This window comes from Falco cherrug, chromosome 1 (genome assembly GCF_023634085.1).
Source record: "Falco cherrug isolate bFalChe1 chromosome 1, bFalChe1.pri, whole genome shotgun sequence".
Classification (NCBI taxonomy): domain Eukaryota; kingdom Metazoa; phylum Chordata; class Aves; order Falconiformes; family Falconidae; genus Falco; species Falco cherrug.
In genome coordinates this window covers 27,444,748-27,457,823 of record NC_073697.1, presented here as the reverse complement: position 1 = coordinate 27,457,823, position 13,076 = coordinate 27,444,748, and the positions used below count along the sequence as shown (strand labels likewise).

Below are 13,076 nucleotides of genomic sequence, written 5' to 3'. Positions count from 1 at the left end.
ACATTTAAGCTAAAAGATACCTTCCTGAAAATAATTTTAAATGCATAAAATAAAATGCTTGAAAAAATTTTGTAACTTTTGTTATAGTAAAGGTTAATACTTACTAGAATTCATAGGCTGTTAACTAATATGTGTGATTGCTATAAAATAAGAGTAACTCCTCCTTTAAATTTAAAATTAATTGCAGTGATTTAAAATTATTAAAATAACGAATCCTGTTAATAGGAACAGATTGTGCTTCTCCCATGTAAAATTTGAAAACCACTGATGCCTCTCTTTTGGGGGAGAGAGTTTAGTAGAAGTGGGAGGAAAGAAGGCTTGTGTATGTTATGGTTTGGTTTTATATTAAAGCCTGTGCTGTAGCTTTATTTAAGCCACAACAAGGAAGCCTGAAACAACTAGAAAGGAAACCAGAAGGAGAGGTGTGAATTCAGCTCTCCAGTAGTCATCATTATATATTCTTTTATTTTTGAAACTCATTTACCACCACTTCACTAGCCCAATAAATTGCTTCATTGCTTTGCAATGAACTGTTTTATTGGGTAGAGCTCCTTATTCCAAACATCCTACTTCAAGAAAGAAAATATTTTAAAAATGAATGGTTTTATAGCTATATATATGGCTTATGCATAATTTTGATTTCAAAAGGCATACTGTTATATAAATTATTTATTAGACAGAGAAGCTGAAGAAAGCTAGCATCTTTAGTATATGGATGTTTGTCACCAGGGTAGTAAAATGTGTAGCTAGTGTGGGAAAGACCTTGTTCTTAGTTATTTACATTTTTACAATCATCCTAAAATTGTACCATACTTAATAAAATTTGGTCAGTGCTCGATAGCATGTTTTTGACATAAATAGGGAAAGAAAAGAAAACCCAAGAAAAATGTGAGTGAAGTTAAAGAATAGAAAAAGGAAACCCTACTGACTAACATTCTAAGCTACTTGTAATAATATTTTCATTTCTTGTGATAAAAATGCTATCTTAAGTCTTAATCTTAAAGGAATATGCAAAAAGGGCTCTTTGATACACTTATTGTGTGTGCTGACAGCCTCAGTCTTTAATTTTCTGAGTAGTATGCGTGAGGTGTGCAGAAGTAGCAATATCTCTCTAGCCTGTGGGAGGGGAAATTCATACTATACTTAAAGACAAATTTGAGAGCTAAATGCAAAAGGAGCAGAGCTGTCTTGATACTCAGAGCTGCAGGACTATCGTGGCTGGGTGTCTGCTCTAAGCACGGGATTCACAGGTCAGTGTTAAGATACCCAGGTTTCCCCTCTCTAGGTGGAAGGAATGTGGGCCAAGAATTTTGGAAGGCATTTCAGTACTACTGCTGGGAGGGGGAAAAGCAGGTCCTCCGTGTCCTCTGTTCTTCCCATGCTTGTGTATTCTCCCAAGCTGTCATGGCTGTGGCAAACTGAACTGGGAAACAGATTTGTAAAACACTTTGGGGAAGGAGGGATATGTGAATTTTGTATAACCATTGAGTCATAGGCATAAATAGCCCTTGAAGTTATTTCTTCCTTTTTACATGTATCAACTATTAGGCTGTCTCTTTCATGTTCTCTTTATAGACCACTGAAGTCTGTCTTTCTCCTTTTCCTTCCTTATGGAAAATGGTTTGTAAGTTATTGGCTAGAGGACAGGTATAGGGTTGAACTTCAGGTGAGGGGAAGAACTAAGCTTGGCTCTATTGTGGTCTGAGTAAGTGCTTTATCATGGGTAGTGGGAAACAGATGCCGCTGCAATTATTACTGCTTATTGAATGAGAGTGGTGACTGCCACCGAGTTCTCTGCAGAATGCACGTGTGCAGTCTTGGGGCTGGCAATAACTCCAGTGAGGGTGTGGTCCAGCAAAGTGCTGGCTTGGAGGGTTTTTCGCTATTCCGTGCCAGTTTGCTGCTGCTTCAGTTTTATCTGCACAACTCTGTGAGGTGGTAATGTACATCAAATCCTTGATATCATGCAATTTTTTATCATTATTAATGGGGTTAATTTGAAGAATCTGAATTAAAATATGGTTCAGCCAAAAAAACCCTTCAAACTGTATCAAGACAGTTGAAGATGTGGTAAATTGTGATAGAGTAAGAATTTCTTAAGCATTTTCTTGTTGGCCAGCACTCTGTTCTTTCCACTTTGCTTTCTTTTGCTTTCTTTTGCTTTCTTTTGCTTTCTTTTGCTTTCTTTTGCTTTCTTTTGCTTTCTTTTGCTTTCTTTTGCTTTCTTTTGCTTTCTTTTGCTTTCTTTTGCTTTCTTTTGCTTTCTTTTGCTTTCTTTTGCTTTCTTTTGCTTTCTTTTGCTTTCTTTTGCTTTCTTTTGCTTTCTTTTGCTTTCTTTTGCTTTCTTTTGCTTTCTTTTGCTTTCTTTTGCTTTCTTTTGCTTTCTTTTGCTTTCTTTTGCTTTCTTTTGCTTTCTTTTGCTTTCTTTTGCTTTCTTTTGCTTTCTTTTGCTTTCTTTTGCTTTCTTTTGCTTTCTTTTGCTTTCTTTTGCTTTCTTTTGCTTTCTTTTGCTTTCTTTTGCTTTCTTTTGCTTTCTTTTGCTTTCTTTTGCTTTCTTTTGCTTTCTTTTGCTTTCTTTTGCTTTCTTTTGCTTTCTTTTGCTTTCTTTTGCTTTCTTTTGCTTTCTTTTGCTTTCTTTTGCTTTCTTTTGCTTTCTTTTGCTTTCTTTTGCTTTCTTTTGCTTTCTTTTGCTTTCTTTTGCTTTCTTTTGCTTTCTTTTGCTTTCTTTTGCTTTCTTTTGCTTTCTTTTGCTTTCTTTTGCTTTCACTGGGAGAATGCCAACCAGTTTTGTCAATGTAACGTATGAGTTCCTTGATTCAGTTTCCAGAATGACCCCTAAGATTACTCGTTTCAGCTTGTCAGAGGGCCGGTGGTGGAGCAGAACAAGTGACTTGGAGGGGGTGGGAAGAAGTTGATACAGCTGAAATAAATGGCTAACCACAATTTCAGAGAGCACATAAGATAAAGTCCTCTGAGGGAGGGAGGGAGGCAGGTATCTCATTTCTGATCTGTTACTAGATTTAGTTGTGAATTAAGTGCCAAATTGCTTGGGCTTTTTAGCTGTTTGCATACATGCACAAAACAAAACTGCACCACCCCCCCAATAAAACAAATAAATAAAAAATAAGCAAAACAAAAAAAACGCAAACAAACCAAAACACCGCCCAAAAACCAAACCAAAAAAACCAGAGCATTTTCTGCTGAAAATTTAGACTTCAGTTTTGAGGAGCTCTGTCTTGAAAGTTCTAGGCTAAGGACTGAGCCAAGTCTCTTCGTGGATTTAGCTCTAAGCATGCTGCCTGAGCATATCTGTGTGAAAACAGAGGTCTCAATGCAGATCTTGTGAATCCATGTCCTTCCAAATATTATGGCAGGTGTAGACTATTTTATAAATCGCCTGTATTGTGGAAGATTAATTAGCAGTTAAAAAATTACGAGCAAGAAAAGGTGCTTCCCTCCATATACATAATTAGGATTCATCTCCTTTATATCTGTCTTAGGCCCATGCATTCCATTTATTTTCTCTGTTCCTCTTTTTTTCTCCCAAGCTGCTGTGTGTGTGGACAGGAGTAATTTTTTTTCCCCATCCACCCTTGCTTCTCCCCTGTATTGGCATCTACTGTGCTAGATCTCATTTCAGACACAAAAGGCTTTGTGCAATGGAGGTGGTGGTATATTGATGTGTTTTTTGATTCCCACCTCCCCCGCATGCCCACACTCTTTTTACTAGTTCCATATACGCTGAGTTTTGTTCTAGTCACCCTAGGCTAAGTGTGAAGCAAGGCTTTAACATATGTGGGAGGGAAGGGTTTGATTCTTTATTGCATCCTTCCATTGCTTTTTCAGTTTGCATGGTCTTGGTAGATGTCTGTTCTTCCTTAACCTTATCTGACAATGCTATAGATGTGAGTACTGGACTGATCTTCATGTGTCTGTTAGTTGAAAAGTACAACATTAAATGATTGTACCTTTTTCACAAGGATTTAGATTAAGTTTGGAGGAAGAGAGAAAGTATGAATATGAAGAGAAATAAAATATCAAGGAAATATATATTAAAACAAATAATGTATGTAAATTTTAAATTCACATTTATTATCGGTAGATAAATTGCTGCACCTTAGTATTGTGGGAACTACAATTTCTGTTATTGTCTTCAGCAGAACCTCCAACAGCAGTCATACCTTATCATCTTGTCAAACTATGGAGCCCTGTACCTCAGATGAATTTTTTCAGGCCCTCAACCACGCTGAACAAACTTTTAAAAAGATGGAGAATTATCTTAGACACAAACAGCTATGTGATGTGGTGTTAGTTGCTGGTGATCGTAGAATTCCAGCTCACAGGTAAGTTTATTATAATTTGAAGTAACTGCATATTTCTTTACAAATGCACCTTCAAAATGTGTCCTGTGTTTTCTTTAAAGAAGGTCAGAGCATCCTAAATTTAGAATACTTCAAACATGCTATGTTTTTTAACATCTGTTTGGAAACTGAAAGCTAATTTCTCTCTGTTGTATGTGATACAGCATCAAAAATAATTGTGATGTTTTCATGTTCTACTTTTTGTCCTCAAGCATATAGTAAGATATTTGAAAAACAAAATAAAACCCCCAAAAGTATCCTCAGAATATTAGAAGTAGTAGTGGTTTCTGTATCATGGAATGACACAAAAAAGTTTTCTTAGATTTAATTTTTCCTTTGTACTAACAATTAAGTTGCTGAAGTCATAATTAGCAAGAAGGACAGTCTTCTGTCTGCATAAAGGTTTTTTGCTCCCATAGTAAGAAGAGTCCTTTGATGGCAGGCTATGGAACATTGACAGTAAGTGCGAGAGGGCTAAATTATTAAATCAAACATTACCCTGTCATCTGTGTATTTAATAGGTCATATGGCATGCCACTTTAACAGCTAGGAAAATACCAAAGACTGTGAAACAAAAGTATGAATAACTGAAGCATGTTACAGTGTTTAATGCACAGTATTAATAGTTCAAATAGGAACCTAGGTATAATTAAGCTGTGGTTTCATAAGATCATTTCTACAACAGAAATAGCAACCTAAAACATTCCTAGTTTCCAGTGCTCATTCCTACCCCCAAAGTGAAACTACAGCTTACTACTGTAATAGTAATAAAAAGATGGGAAGAGGTTGCTTGGTTTGGTATTTTCCTTAAAGACAGATCTCTGCTTTTATTCAGCTATCATCCACACTGTTGTGCTGACACAGCTGAGGGAATGACAGCATGAGTGTGGGAACAGACTTGAGGAGCAGGGAGGCAGTTATACCTTAACTTGCTACTGCTCTCAAAGACTTCATTTTATGAAACTTCATTTTTAAACAGTCAAGACTGTCACTGATATTTCCAAGATGATTTAAGGCAATCTTTTTGCAATTACTGCTACAATGGGTGGTCCTGCTCTCCACCCAACCCAACCTGAGTTCCTTTGTAAATATTTACAGCCACATAGCTGCGGATGATGATGAATCCTCTTTGGAGAGACAATAGGGTGAGCAAGGTGATTTGGCTTTCCCTGTGGCTACAGAGTTGCTTAAGATTACTGTTTAGTTTGTTCAAATTTGTTGCAAAACTGCATTGTCCTTGTGGAAAGAGTGAATTGTATGAAAACAGAACATACACACCCTTAGTGGATTTGCACCTGCTGAAGTAATTTAGAAGTCGAGAGAGCTCAGGAATGCTGTAAGCAGGAAAAAGAGGGATTATAAAAAGGAAATAATTTTACTTTCTTGTGTGGCCCAGGTAGCGCGTTTGCAGTATACACTTCTGGAGTATGGCTTATGTAATAGTTAAAAAGTGTAGAAAAGGTGCAGAGGACAGCTGTGAGTATCTTGCAAGGACTGGAGATGCTTTTTTTTTTTTTTTTTGTAACAAGATAAATAGAAAGTCAGCATGCTAAAATGTTCTTTAATGTGGTTCCTACCTGTTTCTCAAGAACTGACTTTGCTCCTCCAGTTTCTGCTACAGTATTTGTTTCTGTAGTGCAGTTAGGCCTATGTTAGCACCTGTTATTTGCTCTGGTCTTCTTTTGGGAGGAGAAAATTCTTGCTGAAGTTGGTATATTGTGTTTTAAATAAGCATGAAAGTTAAGGCCAAAGCAGCACACCTTATGCTTGTAGCAGGAGGTGGGAGGATGATGATTGTCCTTAGTTCACTTTATAATGTTGGAGCAACTTAGAAAGCAACTTTGCCTTTTCCACAGCAAGTTCTATCTCTTACTGTTTTGTTTTCACAGAGAAACACAGCAATAACTAGTGTCTTCGTCTCAGTTACGTCCAAAGTACCTCACTGAAAATTGAACGTTTCCATAGTAGGAAAGATAAAGATGGAAATATTAAATTGGTTGAGAATTTATAGAAATTCAGTAAGAAGACTGGCTTTACGTACTTGCAGTAACCTGTGTTATAAGAAAAAAATTTCTGAAGGATTTTTTTACTGCCTGCATCCCAGTTCTGCCTGCTTCAGTATTTACTGCAGGCTGGAACAGTCAGTGTATGTCAGAAGAGTAGTGATTATTTTAACTTAAGATTTAATAAGCAACAGATGATGTATTAAATAGATATTAGCTTGATGTCTTGGCATTCTGAGATGTGTAAGAAAATAGAAAGTTCACTTACACTGGATAGTTCTTTTGTTCTTTTTATTTCTTAAAGATAAAAAGGGTTTACTTAATATATGGTCACACAGAATTGGTAAGTAATAACGATAATAATGAAAAATGTTCTTTATCTCACTTGTTAAACACACATACAGAGTTTTCAGAATTTCTGTATTTTGAACCAGATATTTTTAATAGCTCCTGTGTTATTTTTTTCTTAATACTCAGTTTCTAATTTTGGTGATACTTGAATGTCCTGAGGTGTATGTTGTATATTTTTAGAGGAAAAAAAACAATGAGTTTGGTGTCTGCAATAGTAATAAGCACAGATAATACTTTACTGTAAAATTCTGAAGGGTTTTGGTTTGTATCTATTCAAAGAAATCAGGCTATGAGTCTACAAATAAGAGTATCATATGTAGACATGATTTTTCTGATTATGGCATTCTCTATTATTCTAAGACTGTTTAAATTATAGCTAAGAACTTATTTAGGAGATCAAGAAGCAAGTAGGAGAGGGGACAGTTCTCTACAAGGAAAAAATGCATTATATTCCCACTCCTTAACCTGCAGTTCCGTAAAGAAATATTGCCAGACTTTTAATTAAATTTAATTAATTTTTTTTTTGTATCAGGTGCTTTTTCTGTGTCCACTGCAATTTCAGATGTCTGAGGAATTTATTATGTTCCTATTTACTACGTTCAGCTAACTACTATATCCATAATAAGAGTATGGTTTTTATTGTAATCACCTGCTGATTAGAACATTCACATAAGAGAAGGGAGATGGGTGTAAATTCCTGGCCCAGAGGGTGTTTAGAGCCTGCTCTGTTCTTTAACCAGGAATCTGAAAATCTGTACGGAGCCATTTTCTTTCTTCCTGTTGACACTGAAAGATGGAAATAGAAAAGCCACGGAACTGAAGGAAAGAAGGCAAATGGAAGCTTATGTATGCTAGGGGTTAGGAAGCTTGTCTAGAAGAGCGCAATTTGCAGATGTTTTTATTTTGAGGTTTGTTTATTTTTGTACTACTTTTCCATATGGCTTAGTAATACTTCCTTTCTTTCACATCTGTATTGCCTTAGTTTGTAAATCATTCACTGCAGCCTTTTTTTCTTTGGTTTAGCTACGTTCGTAGAAGTTTAACACAAAGTGTCTTTCTAAAAAGTCAAAAGTATATAAAAAAGAACTTTTGCAATAGCTTTATGTTAAAAAAGGTACTATTGCTACTAACAGTGTGGTGGTGAAGGGTTTACTACAATCATTTCACTGTCAGAAGCAGCAATGAATTTTGAAAGGTTTGAATTCTCTGGAAGAGAGCTATAAGTAGAAATAATTATAACAGGAACATATTGCATGTATTTTTTGTTATTGCTTGCTTTTAAACAAATTTAATTTAAATATAGATGTATTAGTAGTGCGGGATAGTACGACTTTCATATATTCTTTTTATTATTGACATGCTTTGTTATCAAGAATAGAAACTAGCAGAAGCCACCAGTGTGTTTAGTGCTTCGAAGCTACATCTCATGAACTATTCAGTATATCACCTTACAAATTCAGTGAATGCTATTAGTGAGTTCTGTAGGACTATTTTGAGCTGTTACACAGCTGCAAACAAGGAGTTGCCTAGGAAGTGTCCCTTTTATCTTCAAGATGTGAAGAAGCTTCATTCTGTCAGGTGAATCAGGTTGGGAGATACTAAATCTGTAAATGGCCAGGTTTGACATCTATCATTGTTTTAGGTAATAATTGCTTTGTAGATGTAGAAAACTGTCTAGATGATGCAGCTTGTGGCAATTCCAGCAAGCAGTACAATTTAATTCAGGTATGCCATCCTGGTTACACGTATTTTACTGGCTCTTAGAAAATTCAAAATAAGTGTAAACCATCATGGTGGGTCTTTCTGTTGTTGGATCAGTACAAACCACAGAAGTTAAAGATCTCAGAAGCATTGGAACCTCCGGTAAGAGCAGGAAGAGATGCTGAAACACCCAGACTTTGTTAGTATTTGGCCCATAGCTGCTGAGTGGTTTTTCCAGAGATTAACTGTTCGGGTATCTTATGATCTCCAAGATGAAAAATTCTGGTATTCATGTGTTCCTTTTCTCTACATATTTTCTGTACACTGAAAAAGAGCAGCCAATCTACTGCATGTATATAATTCTGTAGCCAAATTTTTGTAAACTTCCCTGTACGGGATTGAATATTTGGCAGTAGTTGGGAATTAGGTAAGGAGATAAAGGTAAGCATGTTCAACATCCCCAGTTAAACAATACAATGTCAATTATATTACAACTTTTTCTTGATTATTTTGTTGTTGTTGTTTGTTACTGCTAAGAGGCCTCTCTAATGTCAATATATACTAATTTCATAGGCATTTTAGTTGGGCCGATTATGAAAGAAACATGAACTCAGAATACAAACCCCGTAGCTTTCTTCGGTTTCTAAACTGAGTAAAGGCAGTATTTTGCAGCATCAGTAGCTCCCAGTGACCTCTTGATATGGATGAATATGTTAATTTTAATGATTAATAAATAACACAAAGAGATTATCTTTTGTGTTAAATACTAGCAGAGCCATGACATGGCTCTGTTAACTGGGAGATTGTGGATATAAGTGTAGTTTTTATAGTTGTTGCATAGATTATTCTTCTGAAAAATCGTATTTAGCTCTTTTAGAGCTTTTTTAGCAAAATGGTTAAATATGGATGGGGAAAATCTTCTGTGGATTCTTCAGTTATATAAAGGTATTAGCTGCTTCACATGGTATAATCTGTACGTGGGAATGCAGTTTAGTTTTGGACAATCCAAAAAGAAAGGTTGAAAGAAAAATCAGTTACTAGCTATTAGATTAAAAGATCAATGAAAAGTGGGTGTCAAATGGCACAAGTAAAGTAGTAACTGTTTTTTATTGACTAATGGGAAAATTGTAGGATGAAAAAATCAATTCATTTTACTCTGTTTTGTGATACCTGACCTCAGTCATCGTGAGAAGCCAATATAACGTCTGTTTGGTCTGTGCTGAGTGATTTTGTGAAGTGTTATATATTCACTGAATGTATGCAGATGGAGTGTGTAGTGTATTTGGATTAGGCTTGATTCTTGGGCTTGCTGTTTGTACAGCTCAGTACATATGCAAATGTATTTAAATTTGAATTCCCTTTGAGCAAGGCAACAGTGAACTACTGCAGCACAAAAATTGATCCAAACCACAAGGCTGTTCCTAGAGGTCTTTTAGGGAAGAAACCAGCAGACCTCATGGAATAGTTATGGTAGGTTTCATACAACAGAATTAAAGGTTGAATATTCCTGCTCTCTGCTCCACATGATTTCCTTTTTCACCCTAGTCCTGTGAACATATGGAGACATCAAAATTCTTGCACGTCTTGTGGAGTGGCATTGTTCTATTTAGTCAGTGTTTTAGTAATCCAAAGAAATTTCTGTTGTGCACTAACATGTTTACTCAGTATCTTAAAATACTCAGAATTGTTAACAAAAGGCTAAATACATATCCACAAAAGATTACTCTGTGCCTAGTTCTATCAGTATTAGTAAAGGAATGCATTTGTGCACCAAGGGTAAAAACATTTTAAAGCACTTTGAAAAGGACTAGTAAGTCATTCTTTCACGTTTAAAAAAGCAATTGACATAATATAAATGGAAGTAAATTCAGGTTTTTTAAATCTTCATAAAGTATATTTGTTTTTCATTTCCAATTTATGTGGGTTTTGTGGGTTGTTTCTGTGTTGGCTGTTAAAAGTCATTGAGCTTTGAAAGGGTAATTAGTTTGCTTCAGCAGCAAATGTAGATTTAGTAACAGTACTTCATTATTCATAAAGGGGAACTAGACCATGGAGCAGTATGTCAATTTTAAAATGTTTTTCTCAATGCAGTGTTTCTTCAAAGAACAAAATAATGAATCATAAATTAACAAACATCAGGTTGACTAAGTTTTTTTTGTTGGTTTTTTTTTTTTCCTCTTTGTGTCTCTCATTTTCGCCTGCACAATGTGCTTAGATTGGTTCTCTCCTCTGTTTCGGACTACTTTGCAGCAATGTTCACTAATGATGTGAGGGAAGCAAGACAGGAAGAAATCAAGATGGAAGGCGTGGAGCCAAATGCATTGTGGGCTCTGGTTCAATATGCATATACAGGTAATTAGAATGAAAATGGGAACGTCATCTAATGGATCGTCCTCCTGTGAGCATTATATTCCATTACTAGATTCCAGATGCTCCTTACAAATTATTATTCACATTGTTTAATTCCTTATAAATAATGGCAATGATGATTTCATTTTATTTACCTGAGGAAAGCTGGTAGGATATAAGTTTCTCTGATAATACTGTATTCAGTTAGATAACAAAATACGTGAATATTTTAAATGTATCAAGACTGACAAAAAAAAAAAAAAGGACTTACTAGGATTCCCTTTCCTTACATCATTATAGGTACTAATTTTGAAAAGCTGGTTATCTGTTGCTGAGGGTGATGTTTGCAAAGCCTTATAATCTGTAAATAATCCTGTTGCCTCTGAGTTTTAGGGAATTACAAATTATTAGAGCAAACTAATTGATCTTTTTAATGTTACTAGGTCGCCTTGAATTAAAAGAAGATAACATTGAGTGCCTGTTGTCTACAGCTTGCCTTCTTCAGCTCTCTCAGGTTGTAGAAGCGTGCTGTAAATTCCTAATGAAGCAGCTTCACCCGTCCAATTGCCTTGGAATCCGATCTTTTGCTGATGCGCAGGGTTGCACTGACTTGCACAAGGTGGCTCACAATTACACGATGGTATGTTGTTACTTTAAGTATCATCAGCTGTATTTAGTAAGGAAAATACAGAATGTTGTCCTGAATAAAATAGCAGTGGTTTTCCCCCAGAAAGCTTTGAAAATTTTCCAAGCAAGAATGCACATACGGTCCCATGATGAGAAATGACAAAATAACTATGAAGTTGCTGGTTTAGAGTTGGAAGGAAATAGGCAAGCATTAGTGGTTCCCTGTAACAATAATGGGATTGTGTTGTACACATTTAATAAAATAGAAAAGCTTGTTCTTCTTTCTTTCAGTCAAAAAACTACAACTTAATAGTGGGCAAGATGTGCATCTTGTGCAAAATGCCACGTTACTAAATGAAACTACAGAATTAATTTGTTTTGTAATGAGCTAGAGTAATGAAGTTCTAAGTTGGGGTATGAATGTGGGCATTCATCAACATAGATTCTGCATTATCCTTAATTTCTTGTTTGATGCCATCCTGGCATTCCATTACTAATTTAATCTTAGAATAGGCAATATGTGGCAAAATAAAAATTTGCCAGTGATACTTACAGAGTTATTTTATGGAAAGACTGACCTGCCAGCTTAGTTAAAGTTCATCTTCATAATAGTAATCCTTTAATGTAAAATGTTCTTCTCCTTCTCACAAGTATGTTTTAGTAATGTTATCAGCAGAAGAAGGAGAATTATCTCTGAGACAAGTCAGTTCATCTGTTCGCTGCAGTTTTGTGAGGCATTTTTCTTTCTTCTTGATAAAATTTCACCTATGTAAGCTCTTGGGACCTGAATGAGGGCATGTAGATATTGTGTAATAGATGTGGGAATGAAGATAGTACTTAATTTGCTTGTGCGGCATGGCCGTTAAGCTATTGGTTTAGATCCAAGAGGTGTAACTTCCGTCTTCTAATTAGTATTAGAAATCCAGGGCTTTTCCTCTAGGTGCCTTAGTTTTTGCTGGTTTTAAAGTGTCTTTTATTATTATTATTTCTTCTTGGCTTAAAGTAACTTAGTTTAATGTGTATTTAAAATAGACCTTTTTTTTTTATATATGATACAATGTTCTTCCTCGATGAGTGGATCTCTGATGTATTTAAAATCATGAACACACCAAAACAGGCCAAAAATAGTGTGCAGACTGTAATTTACATTTCTTTTCTTGACCTTCCTTATTGCTTAAACAAAAGCAAGGAGACAACAATTAGGTAGACAGTCATATGAAACAGTAAAGATTAATGTGGCTGATGCCTTTGAAGAAGAGTGAGACAGTGATACAAAAAGTGTTCAAAAAGAGACCCTCCCTTCTCTGACCTACCTGTTCTTTTTCAGAATAAGAATATGTTTTGGTCTGTGCTGTTGTCATGCCCCTTCTAAGTGGACTGCCAAGATCAGAATGGTAATAAATGTTAGATTAATGCATCTTTAAAGATGAACGTTAGGGATTATAGTTTTACTGTTTTGACTGGCATTTCATGACTTGTGGCAGAAAGGGGCTATGAACTTTCTAAAAGCCATACATACAGCACTTACCTTTCTTTTGTTCAGACCTCTGGAAAATAGTTATATGCCTTTTGGCCATTGTTTACTTCAGTGGCAAAATTGTTGCTTTTAAGGCTTCAATTTGGATGAAATTTAAATTAGGTGGATTTTAAAAAGCCATTTTCAAAACTAATTGGTTGTGCTAGA

General features: G+C 35.5%; 1 protein-coding gene across 6 annotated transcripts in view; it reads left to right on the top strand.

The window, feature by feature from the left end:
• KLHL5 (kelch like family member 5) overlaps nt 1-13,076 on the top strand; it is a 62,283-nt gene that overhangs the window by 26,688 nt on the left and 22,519 nt on the right. For 3 of the 6 annotated variants that reach the window (XM_055728411.1, XM_055728399.1, XM_027799804.2), the window contains 3 exons: nt 4,158-4,343; nt 10,632-10,768; nt 11,209-11,405. In XM_055728411.1, the coding sequence (XP_055584386.1) occupies nt 4,201-4,343; nt 10,632-10,768; nt 11,209-11,405 (477 nt within the window). In that variant the 5' untranslated portion in view covers nt 4,158-4,200. The remainder of the gene's footprint in view (nt 1-4,157; nt 4,344-10,631; nt 10,769-11,208; nt 11,406-13,076) is intronic. The other 3 variants (XM_055728417.1, XM_055728404.1, XM_027799805.2) reach the window with 1 other exon arrangement.